General features: G+C 36.4%; 1 protein-coding gene across 1 annotated transcript in view; it reads left to right on the top strand.

Annotated features, from left to right (window-relative positions):
- The window catches only part of LOC115424435 (liprin-alpha-3-like), a 75,985-nt gene that overhangs the window by 18,528 nt on the left and 40,379 nt on the right, over positions 1-17,078 (top strand). The window contains 7 exon segments of the mRNA XM_030141706.1: positions 6,052-6,153; positions 8,661-8,900; positions 10,504-10,563; positions 13,617-13,745; positions 13,883-13,975; positions 16,743-16,795; positions 16,898-16,991. Coding sequence (XP_029997566.1) covers positions 6,052-6,153; positions 8,661-8,900; positions 10,504-10,563; positions 13,617-13,745; positions 13,883-13,975; positions 16,743-16,795; positions 16,898-16,991 — 771 coding nt within the window.

Genomic DNA, 17,078 nt, shown 5'->3' with positions numbered 1-17,078 from the left:
ATCCGCAGAAACATATTTGAGTGTAAATCACTTGTTAGTTGTTATTAGACTGTAATTAACAGTTTGTTGTTGTTGGTTTTTGTTTTTTTTTTTTAAGTTGTTGTGTTTTGTTGTTTTTTGCATATTATTTGAGTGAGTAATAACCACTATTATAGTATGTTAAAATGTGAGAAAACATCAGATTAGCAACATTAAAAAAAACATTTATTTAATAGTTTTCACACAGTATGTCAGTAAATGCATGTTTCTTTGCTTCAAAAATTAAACGCATGGTGTCCAGCTGAGTGGACATTTTTGTAACTCCATGAAAGTAGGTTAAAAAAAAATAAAATAAAATAAAATCAATCACATTGTTTTTTTTCCATGCCTAAAGAGGAATAAAAACACTCAGGAAAAAAAAATTGGATTAAGGTTCTCATAATTCGTGCATGAAAGGGTTAAATTTGTCTGTAATCGTGACATCATGTTTGTGGTCGACCTCTTAAGAGTCAAAAAGCAGCTTATTCTTTCTTGAGGGGCCGTATTTGCAACAACATTTAACAGTGTAAGAGAAACAAAGAATAAGCAGACATAAAAAAGTGTCTCTGGCAACAAACGTCGATGTAACACAGTCATAAGACTTAAGACATTGTTTCATTCTTGCGTTTTTCCATCCAACTATCCCACAAGATTGCTACCAGTTGCCTGTATAACCAACTGGTTTTTACCAAGTCTTTGAGGGTTGCATTCTGAGAGGTAAAGGAGGTTAACACTTTACCACTTTTAATCAGAAACAGGCAGGACATGTTTAGAGAAACTCTGTAAGTCAGTGTTTTTCAACTGTGGGGTCAGGACCAAGGGTCTAATAGTTTGGGATTTTTCATTTTAGTTTAGTTTTATTTAGTTTTGACTTTTTTTCTCTAGTTCAGTTCGTTTTAATTCATTTTTAGAGCAGGTTTGCTAGTTTTTATTAGTTTTTGTTATTTTCTAAATGCTTAGTTTTAGTATTAATTGTAGTTTAGTCGTCTCTTTTCTCTTCTTCTCTGTGGTCGTATTCAAATAAATCCCAGACAGGACTCTGCTGCTTTCTCCCAACTTTAGTCTCCATGTTTCCAGGTAGAGTGGGGACCAGAAGACGACTGGAAAGCACACGTGAACACAAGTGACGGACCCTTAAATATCATATGGTGCCGCTAGCTAAAATTGCTTGAGGGAAATAAAACGATTTCATATCAATCTGACATTGACAAAGACGAAAACGAAGGGAATTTGATCCATAATTTTTATCTGTTTTAGTTTTGTAAACACACAATACAGTTTCAGTTAGTTATCATTTTTTTCTTTTACTTACAGTTTTTATTTATTTCAGTTAACGAAAATGTTTTTACAATTCTAGTTTTCATCATTTCGTTAGTTTTTGTTCGTGATAATTAGGGATGTAATCATATGAAAATTTCATATCACGGTTATTGTGACCAAAATTATCATGGTTATCATTATTATCGCAGTATTGTTGAAATTGTGCTCAAAATGTTCAAAAAGTACTAATACACACACTGAAATAATTTAACCAAGCTGTATTTTGAAAAAAACACAACAAAAAAACAAATAAAATAATTGGCACAATGTACTCTCTGTTGCAGAAACATTCAAATATTAACCCTTAGCGGTCTGAGTCTTTTTTGTCCGTTTTTCAGTCCTTTTGATTTTGCCTTTATATACTATAGAAACAAATGTTTACTATACCCATGTTTGGTATCTTTTTTTTTCAGCACAACTTCATCAATATCATCTGTCCATTATTTTTTCACTTTAACCTACTATAAAAACATAAAAGGACAGAAAACACACAACAAAAAATAAAATCTGATTTGAAAAATGTATATAATTTATTACATAAATAACACACAGATGCTTAACGAACCTTTTCAAAGACTTTAAAAGTGAATATTGGTTCCAAATATTAGGTATAGAAAATTAAAATTGTAATAAATTAAAACTAACTAAATATTTGACATAAAAGCAGAACTTTACGTAGGTGTTTTCTCTGGAAAAGTGCGGTAATCAAACACGGTTATCATGATAATTGGAATTTAAACGGTAATACTAACCGTTGGCAATTTTACCGCGGTTTATCGTTATACTGGTAATCGTTACATCCCTAATGATAATAACCTTGGTCGGGACCCCATGTAGGGTCGCTTGAAATTTCTAGTAATTGATAAAAATAAAGATAAAAAAAACTTACTAATAAAAAATATATGTTGAGTTGACAGAGACAATCACAATAACATAACAGACATGACAAACTGTGGTTGTGAAACTGCAGCGCTGTGGTTCTGTTTCTGTGTCAAATGTTCACTGTGGTCAGTTTCAGATGCTGCAGCTCTTTCATAATTCATAGTTTCAGTTCTTGTTTGTTCAGTATTAATTGTCCTCCTTGTAAATCACAGCTGGACTGACTGGACAGATCCTGACCAAGGGAAATCAAATTCTCCCTTTGTGCAGTAATCTACACCTGGATTTACTGCCTCTGTCCACAATAACAGACATTATATAGACTAGGGATGTAACGATTTGAAAATTTCATATCACGGCTATTTTGACCAAAATTATCACGGTTATCATTATTATTGCGGTATTTATACTTATACACACAATGAAATAATGTAACCAAGTTGTATTTTGAAAAAAACAAACAAAAAAACAAATAAAATAACAGGCACAATGTACTTTTTTGTTGGCAGAAACATTCAAATATTAACATGTAAACATCAAACATACAAATGTGCATTAAAGATGGAACCTTATGGCCAGAGTTTGACCATTTTCCATATTAAGTTTGAGTTGTTTTTGTTTCTTTTTCAGGGATGGATGGATGGATGGATGGATGGATGGATGGATGGATGGATGGATGGATGGATAGATAGATAGATAGATAGATAGATAGATAGATAGATAGATAGATAGATAGATAGATAGATAGATAGATAGATAGATAGATAGATAGATAGATAGATAGATAGATAGATAGATAGATAGATAGATAGATAGATGTTGCTTCTCCAGGAAATGTGCAGTACTGTGAGTTTTCAAAGTGCGGTAATCAAACACGGTTATCATGATAACTAGAATTTAAACGGTAATACTAACCATCGGGAATTTTACCGCGGTTTATCATTATACCAGTAATTGTTACTTCCCTAATATAGACTAAATGTCCTCTAAAATTAACAGTTGTTTGCAACATAGTATAGCAAACTATTACATGATCAAAAACAAATTAATTTTAGCAAAAAAAAAAAAAAAAAAGTCTTCGTTTTGAATGTCTGCGGTTGCTAGAAATTTGTGATGTTAAAATGAGGTCAAGCAAAAGGCTGGGAACCACAGAGCCTCTTTACAACGTCATGTGTATGTGTTTTAGATATGTATATATGATCTTGAAAATGTAAAGACTAAGTAGTTTGATGCACATGTGTCAGTTCTCAAACAACACCCAACCTTGTCCTGACGTTTACGACAGTCGTTACAGCAGAGCAGTTCACCTAATGCATTCTCATGTAAATGTTTATGTTTATTAGGCTACGCCGAAGACGTGGTAGGCTACATGACAGAGAGTAGAGCTGCTGGAAATGACTCCCATCTGTCGCAACACCTCCAACTGTCACTTATCGCACATTTTTACATTTTGGAGTATATCAGTATATCTGGTATCATAATTATGAAGAAAATGTTAAACATCACCACAGTTTTTACAGAATGGGCGTTCGTTCAGGGGACTGAGCTGCTTCTCTCATAAGTTTCTGTTCATGTAGAAAAATCTCTTCAAACAGCTGTTTTGTCCTGAAGTTTGGGAATCCAACCTTCTTGACGAATATCTCTATATTCTTTTTTCAAATTTTTTTTTTTATTGAGCAACAATTTTACATACAGAATGAGTGAAACATTCAGGGCTCATTTTCATAGTTAGGTGCTTCTATGAAACTGGGTTCATTTTGGTACCTGGGACTTTTCCAGCTTTTTAGACCCAATAATAAAAGAGAAATGTAGACATATTTGGCCCCAGAATGTACCTAATGATGACCTCAGATAAATGCAAAAAACTTATACTCTTGCTCTGAGCCATCCCTAAATTAATGAATTTTTAATGAAATACTGGGGCCAAAAATAGGACCAAAATTGGGATATGAAATAGTAGTGCATTTTATTTGGACCACATGGCTGTAAATGGTCTTATACAGACTATAAATAAAGACATTGTGTTAAATTTGATGATCCTAGTGGTTTTTCTAATCTACACGTGGGTTTTTTATGAATCTCAGTCTCAGTCCAGGTTTCATGTGTAACCCATCGTGTCCACTTATGTTACATGCAGAACCTGCCCAGTTAAACGTATATAATTTGTGAATGATTTTGCAACAGCGGTCATTTTTGTGAAACACTCTGCCTTGCATAATTAGTTCTATTCCCAAAATGCACCTGTGAGAGAATAAAGAGATATTAAAAAAAAATAGTAGCACGTCATTTTCATGTCCTTTTGACCGTGTTACATACAGATTTTTGTTTTAAATATAATATAAAATAATATAAAAATGCATTTTATCTGAAAAATAGTTCCTCTTTTTTCTCAGTAAGTATTTATTTTTAAAATAGACCCAAAATGCTTCCAAACATGCTTCGTAACATTAGTCTATATCTGGTTTGAATTTTTAGCCCCTCTGTCCTGTTTTTAGGACCAGCTTCATAGAAGCACAAAATTACATAATTGTGTATACAGTGTTGGAGACATTTAAGTTTGAATATAGTTTTGAGCACACAAATTACATTTTTTGGAGAAATAAAAAAAAAATACAACATAGGTAGAACAACAATAAACTAATACAAATCGAAACTCTTGACCAGTGAGGACCTCTTGATCTTTGACTTGTATTTTGTGTTTTTGGTATGTATTATTATATCTGACTTATAACTGCAGCATATGATATGAAGGGGTTCCAGGTCTTATTAAATAGTGAAAATGTATGTTTCAGACTATATCTTATCCGTTCTAGGTGAAGTGTGTTGGTTACCTCTTCTAGCCACCTCTTCAGTGTAGGGACAGTTGCATTTCTGCAGACCATAAGGATTAGTGTCTTTGCTGTTACTTCACACTGACTGGACTGGACTGACTGACCGACAGACTGACTAACTGACAGAGCAGTGAAGACAAGGCGTGAGTAAAATCCTTTTTTTTTTTTTTTGTTTTCTTCAAAGCCCTGACATGGAACTGTGCACTTGTTTTTTTTATACATTTCGTGGATGAACTGAATCTTTTTTTTTTTTTTTTTTTTCTGAGAAACTGTGGAAAACCCGGAGTGGAATTTTTAGTTCAAACGAACTGAACTGGTTTTTTTCCCCTTTTCTTCTAAAAGATTGATATAAAACTAAAGTGGAAATTTTGTGTTTGATTTTGCTTGGTTGGTGGATTTTTTTGAGTTTGAACTTTGTGGGGCGGGGGGGGGGATTTATGATTTGAATTTGTGTGTTTTTGTGCATTAAATGTTCAATACATGATTTTGAATTTTAATTGGTTTAAATGTGTGATTTCTTTTTCTGTCATTTAATGTGTAGGGTGTCTGTTTAATTAAGACTTGCATCCTTTGTGTAGTTTGAGGTATAACAAACAGACAAAAACTAAATAACCAAAAACAAAGACTTAAGCACATACAAAAGACTGAATAAAACCGACAAACTGACTTTACATCTTAAATGCCAGGAGAGAGACCTGGCTGGCACCCCTTAAAAAAAGAAATAAATAATACAAAATAAATAAATTGAAGCTTCAAACTCAAACTGTCACAACACAGTAGGAGAGGAAGTGGTGCTGAGTCACATTTAGATTCTCAAATATATCGGACACACCCGATGTGATAAGGAGGGGTTCGGGCTTAATGGGAACATTAATGATCTTGGATATCAATCTTTGTATTCTTTTAAGCTTAAAATGTCATGAGCGTGATCACTGTGGTTAAAATGCACTCATGACCTCATGCAGCAGTGAGTCGATAACAGCGCCCTCTTGTGATCCTGCAGGAGTTTGCAGTGCTGACCAAAGAGCTCAACCTGTGCCGGGAGCAGCTGCTGGAGAGAGAGGAGGAGATAGGAGAGCTGAAGGCCGAACGGAACAACACACGAGTCAGTATTCTGGGGACCAGTGTTTATGTGATATATACAGGGATGTTTATGTGTGATATATACAGGGATGTTTATGTGTGATATATACAGGGATGTTTATGTGTGATATATACAGGGATGTTTATGTGTGATATATACAGGGATGTTTATATGTTATATATACAGGGATGTTTATGTGTGATATATACAGGGATGTTTATGTGTGATATGTACAGGGATGTTTATGTGTGATATATACAGGGATGTTTATGTGTGATATATACAGGGATGTTTATGTGTGATATATACAGGGATGTTTATGTGTGATATATACAGGGATGTTTATGTGTGATATATACAGGGATGTTTATGTGTGATATATACAGGGATGTTTATATGTTATATATACAGGGATGTTTATATGTTATATATACAGGGATGTTTATGTGTGATATATACAGGGATGTTTATGTGTGATATATACAGGGATGTTTATATGTTATATATACAGGGATGTTTATGTGTGATATATACAGGGATGTTTATGTGTGATATATACAGGGATGTTTATATGTTATATATACAGGGGCCAAATGTTTATATGTGATATAAACAGGGATGTTTATATGTGGTATATATACAGGGGACCGAATGATTATATGTTATATATACAGGGATGTTTATATGTTATATATACAGGGGCCGAATGTTTATGTGTGATATATACAGGGATGTTTATATGTGATATATACAGGGATGTTTATGTGTGATATATACAGGGATGTTTATGTGTGATATATACAGGGATGTTTATGTGTGATATATACAGGGGCCGAATGTTTATATGTGATATACTGTATACAGGGATGTTTATATGTTATATATACAGGGGCCGAATATTTATGTGTTATATATACAGGGGCTGAATGTTTATATGTTATATACACAGGAGCTGAATGTTTATATGTTATATATACAGCGGCTGAATGTTTATATTTTATATATACAGGGGCCGAATGTTTATATGTTATATATAAGGGGCCGAATGTTTATATGTTATATATACAGGGGCCGAATGTTTATGTGTTATATATGCAGGGGCTGAATGTTTATGTCATATTATTATTTTTATTCTAATTGTAGTCTTTTTGTTTTTCCTGCTCTAAAAGACTTTAACATGCACCCTGTGAGGTTATCAGTAATCATCTGAAGCACTACAGATGACAGATTTATTTATTTGTTTATTTAGCGGGGACAGTACACATTAATGAACATTTCTGTAAATGTGCCAGTATTAGCAAAAAAGCTATTTTTCAACTGTTGTCCCTGGGTAAGATGTAAAATACCAGCATTCATAAAATTAGAAACACTTTAAAAATTATGGCTACACCCACACTTTCCATGGCATAAGTTCACACATACATTACATAGAATTAGTTCACATACACAGTATACATTAGGGTTCTAAAACTCATGTTCTTTCAGGTTCCACATTCAGCCTGATTTGATCTGCAATGGGTCGAACCAGTAAAATAATAACAGAATAACCTATAAATAATGACCGCTGACAATTTATGTCTTTGTTTTAGTGTAAAAAAAAACCCCATTAAATTATGAAAATACTTCTTTTTATAAACTATCCAAACGAAAGAGATGTGAATAACCTGAAAAAACTGAAATTTCTTCAGAAAAATCAGCGCAATGTTAACAATCTTCTGCCTCCACTTCTCATTAGTCCATGTGCATTCTGGATCAGATCTACAAAGACACTAAACACTGAGGAACAGGAAGAAAAGAGTTCAAATTGTGCTGAATTTTCTTTAGACATTTCAGGTTGTTCATATTTGTTCAGGTCATTCACATTTTATTGTTACAGGATTGTTTGTAAACGTAAATACTTCCATAATTTAATGTTATTTTTTGCACTAAAACAAAGACAAAAATTTGAAGCTGTCATTATTTGTAGACATAATGTAATTTTTTTTTTTTTTTGTCACATCAAACCCAGTAGTAAATCTGCAGTCATTCTTTTTTGTCGGTTCTTCTGCTGTTATTATTTGACTGTTGATCAGATTGGTCTGTTTTTGGAACTGCAACTAAAATGAGTTCCACAGCCTTGACTGGAATTTTTACACTTTGCAAATTCATCCCAGGGGCCGGATTGGAACCTTTGATGGGCCGCATTTGGCCCCTGGGACGCATGTTTGACACCCCTTTTATGCACAGTTCACCTTTAAGTATTAGCACCTGAAGAGACTCTGGCGCATGGGCAGGTGGTCCTGCAGCACAAAACAAAGAAAACTTGATTCCAATGAAGATGAATATAAACATGAACAGTTCACCTGGTTCCAAGCAGCTCTTGTTAGGGAGGGGCAGTGGTGCAGATTATCCGGACACACAGGAGAAAACATGCAATGTGCATCAGGAGACCTGCAGAGCTCCAGTGTGTACGATGTTGATTTGATTTCAGACAGTTTTTCAGTTAAATGCCGTGTGTTTTATTTAACTTAAACCACATGTTCTTCCAGTTGCTGCTGGAACATCTGGAGTGCCTGGTGTCTCGTCATGAGCGTAGCCTGAGGATGACTGTGGTGAAGAGGCAGGCTCAGTCCCCAGCCGGCGTCTCCAGCGAGGTGGAGGTCCTGAAGGCCCTCAAATCCCTGTTCGAGCATCACAAAGCATTGGATGAAAAGGTGCGGGAGAGGCTACGGGTGGCTTTAGAGCGCGTAGGAGTCCTAGAGGAAGAGCTGCAGTCCTCCTCTCAAGAGGTGAGTCCACGTGAGAGGTCAGTGGTAGGGCTGTAAGGAAATATCAGTTCTGCAATATATCACAATATTTCATTTCATTTCATAATACTGTATCGATATTAAAAAGTACTGTGCTGATATTTATAGGTATTTATTCAAATGCAGATATTGTGGAGGTTTATTGTTGGTTTTTTGTTTTTCTGTTTTGTTTATATTTTATTTATTGTTATTTAACACTCTTTTATTAAATACTGTTCGTTCCTATGTTGGGATTGAACTAAAATATTGTTCTGATGGTTGTTCGGAACTAATAGAATATGAACATTTAAACTGTAATGTCTGTAAAACATCATTTCAGTTTGAACACAGGAACATTTTGTGATATAGCATTAGATCCTGTTGTGATTAAATAAAAATGTGTTTAGTATTGGTGCATATTTCTGGTGTAATTCCATTCTTGAAGGAAATAATCATTTAGAAAAAGAAACAAACAAAAAATTGTCTTTTTAACAGTATAATGATATATCGTGATATATTGTATCGTGATCCTAGTATTGTGATTTGTATCATATCGCCAGATTCTTGCCGATACACAGCCCTGTAGTCAGTGACCCTGATGCATGCAGCCCATTGAAAAAACCCTTAGTATGTGGGATGGTGTTTACATTATGGTTAAAGAAAGAGTGAGACAGAATTATCTATGACTATCCTGATCACCTATCTGTTTATATCTGTAAATTATATTCATTTTCCATCTATATACGTGTATTTGTTTTTATTAGAGAATTTTGAGATCCAGGTTGAGTTAGTATGGGGGTCGCCATTGGTTCTGGGTGGGGTGGGGTGGTTTATACCAAGGTTATTATTGTTAACGAAATGATAAAAACAAGAATTGAAAAAAAACCCTTTTTGTTTACTGAAATAAATAAAAGCTATAATTAAAAGGAAAAAACGATAACTAACTGAAACTGTATTGTGTGTTTACAAAACTAACTAAAATGGATAAAAATTATGGATAAAATTCCCTTCATTTTCGTCTTCATCAATGTCGGATTGATATGAAATCGATTTATTTCACTCTAGCAATTTTAGCTACTGGCACCATATGATATTTAAGGGTCCGTCACTTGTGGTTTCCAGTCGTCTTCTGGTCCCCACTCTACCTGGAAACATGGAGACTGAAGTTGGGAGAAAGCAGCAGAGTCCTGTCTGCGATTTATTTGAATATGACGACAGAGAAGAAGAGAAAAGATATAAAGAAACTAAAACTAAGCATTTAGAAAATAACAAAAACTAATAAAAACTATCAAACCTGCTCTAAAAACAAATTAAAATGAACTGAATTAGAGAAAAAAAACAGTCCAAACTAAATAAAACTAAACTATAATGAAAAATCCAAAACTATTAGAACCTTGGTTTAAAATTTAGGTGTCACAAAATCATGTATCATAAAATGTGAATTTCTTTCTTTTTCTGTGTTGTACTTTTGAATATGCACAATGAAAATAAATTTAAAAATTATCAAAAAAAAAAAAAAGAAAAAAGAGGTGAGTCCACATGTGTGATAGTGTTTCTGCAGGTGGTAGTGGACGGAGTCTCTGACTTTTGTCATGTCTTATTTCAGGTTGTGACTTTAAGAGACCAAATCAAACGAAGGCAGCAAGGACTAGACAACGGCAAAGAGGTAAGAAATGCATTTAATGTGACACTTTCAAAATGATCCCTGTTTCTGCACCTTCCATTTTACTGAAATGAAACTTCAGGATAATTGTGTTTACAAATAAAACTAGTTTTTTTTATTGAAACCACAGTGAACGTCTTAAAGTTATCCAAAAATGCAGCGTCATACTCAGTACAAAATTATGTGTGTTACTGTCACTCTCTCGGCTGAAAGTATTTTCTATAATACCCTGCATTTTGTGATACACACTTAAAATAGATTGTGTTATAAATTTTGCACTGTTGGTAAAAAGTATTGCATATGGTGAGGGTTATTAAAAAATGTAAGCGTTACCCTTTTGTGATGAGTATTGGAAGTATTATTTAATAACCAACTAAAATGGATGTCTTTACCTGTTAAGTTAAATTTATGTAAGTTATAACAATCCTGCTAAATAACGCTGTAAGTCCAGTGTTGTGGTTGACTCAGAAGTTATTCATAAAAGGCAACTTATCATACGCTGCAAAAATAGAAATCTTACCAAGTGTATTTTTCCTCATTTCTAGTCAAAATATCTCATCACACTTAAAATAAGACCTAATCACCTAAAGAGGAACTTTTCAGTGAGATATAAGAACTTATTTTTAGACAATAGATCTTGAAAATCTTATTTCAAGAAATCTTTCCAAGATAATTTTCACTTGTTCCACTGGCAGATTTTTTGCTTAATTTAAAATTTTTTTGCTTAAAAAAATCTGCCAGTGGAACAAGTGAAAATTATCTAAGTAAGATTTCTTGAAATAAGATTTTCGAGATCTTGTCTAAAAATCAGTTCTTATATCTCACTGAAAAGTTACTCTTTAGGTGATTATGCCTTATTTTATGTGTGATGAGATATTTTGACTAGAAATGAGAGAAATACTCTCAGTAAGATTTTGATTTTTGCAGTGTATTTATCCCACAGTCGGACTTCATCAAAAAGTTACAACTTGCATCACAAGTTGCTCAAAGTGTGACTCAGGTGTTTAGCAATAATCACTGCAATGTGTAATCATGTACTCTAAAATTCCAGGAATATTTATTTGCATATTACATTCAGGTTGTTTATTATTGCAAAATATAGAGTTACGTTGCGTTCCAGTCCACCTGTAACTGGTGTTTTTCCATCCTTCTACCAGTGAAAATGCACTGGAATGTTCAGTCAAACCTGTGACTTCCACCCGTGAACTGGTACTAGATCCATGTTCTCCCAGTTCCGAGTTCTGACGTCACATAGCAATGGTGTCCCCTCATGGATGCGATGTTTATGCAGATTGTTTATTAAAACAAAGTATTGCTCTGATATTATTTATCTGCAAATGTTCTGCCTAATCAGCTGCTCTAGTGTTAGCTAGTTTTCAGTCCAATGAGTGCAACAATAAATTAATACCAAATATGAATCCAAACATACAAATAACATAAAAGGTGGAACAGCTTCTCTTGCCTAAAGGCGTCCATACACTGTGCGATTTTAGAGACGATTTCTCACTCGTGCGACTATTTCTGGGATGGGTCCAGATGTGCTTCTAATGGTGTGTCGTGCCTCCTCACCACCACCTCACCACCAGCAATCGTGTGTTCGCAAGGAAAACGGAGCTGTTTGAAATCCTGCTCGCTCCTCGTGAGGGTATGGTACTGTCAAAGCAGTGCCACGAGCCCATGGGCCTCAGATTCTCACACTGTGCATGTGCCAATACAATAACAGCCAGCTACTGTAAGCTAATGCTAAGCTAACAGTAACTGGCTATTGTCCTAGTGCAGTTTATCTTTTTCATCTTCCCTCTAGTTCCCTTTGCTGTAGGACTGACAGCCCATACTGTCCACGTCTGGACAAACGATTCCTGCACCAAACACGTGGTCGTCTTTTCTTCTTTTTTGATTCCTCACAGATAATGGCACATATTACCAAAGCAGCTCGTTGGTGTTTGTTTAGCATGACCATTTCGTGACTCACGCCAATACACAATCGTCTATGCACTTCCGGATTCCTTGGTATTTTAACGCTGTATTTCCGGATACAACACTGGAACGTATGGTGCGTCCTCTGGTGTTTGGTCCTACAGTGTGGTGCGTCCTCTGGTGTATGGTCCTACAGTGTGGTGCGTCCTCTGGTGTATGGTCCTACAGTGTGGTGCGTCCTCTGGTGTTTGGTCCGACAGTGTGGTGCGTCCTCTGGTGTATGGTCCTACAGTGTGGTGCATCCTCTGGTGTTTGGTCCGACAGTGTGGTGCGTCCTCTGGTGTATGGTCCTACAGTGTGGTGCATCCTCTGGTGTTTGGTCCGACAGTGTGGTGCGTCCTCTGGTGTATGGTCCTACAGTGTGGTGCGTCCTCTGGTGTTTGGTCCGACAGTGTGGTGCGTCCTCTGGTGTATGGTCCTACAGTGTGGTGCGTCCTCTGGTGTTTGGTCCGACAGTGTGGTGCGTCCTCTGGTGTATGGTCCTACAGTGTGGTGCGTCCTCTGGTGTATGGTCCTACAGTGTGGTGCGTCCTCTGGTGTATGGTCCTACAGTGTGGTGCGTCCTCTGGTGTATGGTCCTACAGTGTGAGCAGTCGGGTCGCATACGAGCATCGGTCCGTACAGTGTAAGAACATGAATCGTGAGCCTGACTTTACCATTGATTCGCACAGTTTGAGATGGACCTGCGTGCAATGAGCGAAATAATTGCACAGTGTATGGCCGCCTTTATGCGCTGTTTTTCATCCTCTGTTTTCCTCAAATAAGCAAAGAACAAACACCTTTGGCGATACAAAATGATTGTAAATGAGCATAATGTACGGTCCACCATGCTGGTTTGTTTACATCTAGCTCCCACAATTCCTTGCGCTCGGGCAGTTTGGTGTGACTTGCCTGGAACGTTACAAAGTCGTGAGTCGTGGTTTGAAGTTGTGACTTACAGGCTCAAAAAATGGCCTGGAATGCAGCATTATTATATTATGAAGTGAAAATGTCGTACATTTCTTCACGTTATTACAATGTTCTTACATAACATGTATGAAACTGCTGTACAGCTGATTGAATTTTTCTCCTGCATTCAGCGACTTCCCAACGGACCTTCTTCCATCTTGGATGACGGAGACATCGACAGGCAGAGAGAGGGCGAGATCGAGCGGCAGAGGTCAGAGCTGGGCCAGCTGAAAGAGAGACTGGCCCTCATGTGCAGACAGGTATTTGATTCAGGGACGCTCTTCTGCTCTAATGCTTTCGCCAAAACAAACACAATAGTGCGAGCTGAAGATGGTAATGGACGGAAAACGATGCGTGCTTGCTCGACCTTATATCTCACAATGTAACTCCCCGTCAGGTCGGTGAGATCGAGGAGCAGCTGACGTCCGCCAGGAGGGAGCTGGCCAGATCAGAGGAGGCCAACCAGAAACTACAGAGAGATGTGAAAGAGGTGAGACTGGCTGAGCTGTTGACAGACAATAAACTGCCACTATGTGTGTCTCTCACAGTGGCACAGAGCACTCTATTTTGCTCATATTCAGAAATATGTAACAGTTTGCTATGGTAACAAAACCATTTGCCTACTTGGCAGCAGCGGCTGCTACTGTACGCACAAGAGCCTCTACCCTGTAGCCATGGTGACAGTGCCATGAGTTGAGCTGCAGGCATGTTTGCATGGATGCAGCCCTGTTAATCAGTCAGTGCACTGGTAGCTGATTGAAAGGTGTGTGCAGCATTTTGTGCTGGGAGGCGGTCGAGCCAGTTTACTCCCTGTTTGATTTGTTTCATCTCCTTCATCTTCCCACCGTTTGCCTCCACCTTGTTTCTATTTGTTTCTCGGGCTTATGCAGCTGCATAACTGGATGTCTCTGAAATCTGTCAACACCAACTATTCACTACTATTAATCACTCATCATTGTTAATTAAATAAAAACAATGATAATGACCAATTCCAGTGAGTTCCCTTTGATGTACTTGTAAACATGACTTCTGACCTCCTCTGTGTTTGGCTTTGTTTTCTGTTGCTGTGTTAGTTGTTCAGTGGCAGTGTTCCATTTTCAGATGCTTAATTTAAGTTGTAGTAGTTTAGGTAGTAATACTAATACAGTACTAGTAGTAGTAATACAACGGTCTGAAAAGAGTAAACCTCTGGACCTCATCCCTTGAAAGTTGTTACAGATTTCACCCCTCAGATAGCTACCAAATCCTGGTCACTTCGCTAACAAATCAGTATTTTTGTCGAGTTTTTATCTATGTAATGTTTCTGAATGTGCAGATTTTCGTCTTGTGCTGCGCTGAGTTTACCTTTATGGTATTTTGTTGTTTATTTTGTTCTTTCGTCACATTTTATTTCTTATAGTCTTACTAAAACCCCTCTGGAGAATACTGGTACAAATATTATACTTAGAGTTTATCTACATGTACACCCTCTGTTCTCATCAAATTAACCATGAATGCAGTGAATACAGTAAAAACGCTCCTATATAAGTAAACGCTCCGCTTGAAAAAAGTACATCTTTAGTAGCAAAATGTAATTAGAGTATTGTTGTATAAGTAGTGGTTTGGTCCCAATGACTGATATTAGGAAGGACTGACTTTGGAGAAAATATTAGTTAAAACATAAAAATCCTACCTAGAACACCAAAAGTTTTGACAGTTGGATATTTAGCTATAGATTCACTGATTGATTTACTTGGTTACAATTGATGTTCAGTTATTTAGAGTTATTTATTTGGATACTTGGATGCTAACAATTATAATAATAAAGTTGAAGTTAGCTCATTGCAGAAGCTAATGGAAACCCTGATTTTCTTTTGTTTTGTTTTTTTGATCAGATATCAGAGAATTTAGACGTTTTTTTGACATGGAACGATGTGAAAGTATACATGGAACCTGGGGCACCAATAAGGGGGGGTAAACATGGCAAATTCATGGGGCCCAGCATTTGTGGGGGTGCCATAGAGCAGAAGAGGGGGTCCAGTGGATACAGGCTAGAAGTTGTGAAAATGTCCTGTAAGATCCGCTGTATAATAGAGGCATAGAAGTCGGGAATCGGATGTTCAAAGCAAGTTTCAGTTTCGTTTTCACACTAGCACATTGATGTTACCCTCCCCCCCAACACACACTCCGACAGATAGACAAAATACTGAATTTTATGAAGGGGCTCACAACATTTAGCTTTCATGAGGCCCAGAACTGGTAGTGGCACCCCTGCATGGATCAGCATTATTAGATGGAGGTTTTAACAGCTCATAGATACGTGGAATATGAGCTGACTACATGCTTTTTTTTGTAGGACTATGTGTTGCATTGAAAAAAACTTTACCCATGATGTAAAATAATCATCGCAGAAGTAAATAAAGCTGACATACAATATTTTGTACAAGTTTGTAATAAAGTACACAATAGCGTGAAATGGAAGTACCCTATTCAAATAAAGTATAAGATCCAATTAAACAGGGGTGTCAAACTCATTTTAGTTCAGTTCCACATTCAGCTAAATTTGATCTGCAGTGGGCTGAACCAGTAAAATAATACCATAATAATATAGAAATAATGTCAACTCCAAACTTTCCTCCATGTTTTAGAGCGAAAAAAGTAAATTTACATTATGAACAGGTTTATATCTATAAACTATCCTTTCAAAAGATGTGAATAACATGAACAAACTGAAAAAATAAGTGTAATTTTAACACTATTCTGCCTCAGTTTATCATTTACACATGTACATTATAACGTACAGATCACAGTGGATCTACAAACACACGAAACATTTAATAACACGCAGAATATTGTTAAAATTGTACTTACGTCTCTAAAGACATTTCAGGTTGTTCATATTTGTTCAGGTTATTCACATTTTTTGCAAAATTACACTTTGTTTTAGTGTAAATACATGAAAATATGTACGTTTACAAAGAGAAAAATTTGGAGTTGTCTTTATTTCTGTGTTATTATGATAGTATTTGACTGGTTCTGACCCACTTGAGATTGAATTGATCTGAATGTGGAACCTGAAATAAAAGGGTTGATAATATCTTAGTGTTAATTTTTAGTTAATTTTTGCCTTTCACAAATTCATCCCAAGAGCCGGAATGGACCCGGATTTGGCCCCCGGGCCGCATGTTTGACACCTGTGCATTAAAACACTTAAATGTACTTGTTTGCTTTTACTGCAATGTTTACAACTTTTTTTTTTTTTCTTTTCTATCTCCCAGGCACTCTGTCAAAGAGAGGACATGGAGGAGAGGATTACAACATTAGAACGGAGGTTTGTGTTTTTCCCTGGTCTATAAACTCTCATATTTAGCCTTTTTCCCAGCGGTTCCTTCCTCACTCCTCCCATCTGCCTGCTGTTTGTCCTGGTTTGTAGGTACCTGAGCGCCCAGAGGGAGGCGACGTCTCTCCACGACATAAAAGATAAACTAGAGAACGAGTTGGCTAGCAAAGAGTCCCTCTACAGACAGGTGTAGTCTTTCATCCCTCTGTGTATCCATGTTTCTGCTGTTGATTGGCAGCTTGGCTACGTTTCACGTTGGCACATAGATTGCGCC

Source organism: Sphaeramia orbicularis, chromosome 8, assembly GCF_902148855.1.
Source record: "Sphaeramia orbicularis chromosome 8, fSphaOr1.1, whole genome shotgun sequence".
Lineage (NCBI taxonomy): Eukaryota > Metazoa > Chordata > Actinopteri > Kurtiformes > Apogonidae > Sphaeramia > Sphaeramia orbicularis.
Note: the sequence above shows the minus strand (reverse complement) of the source record. Positions and strands in the feature narration are given on the sequence as shown.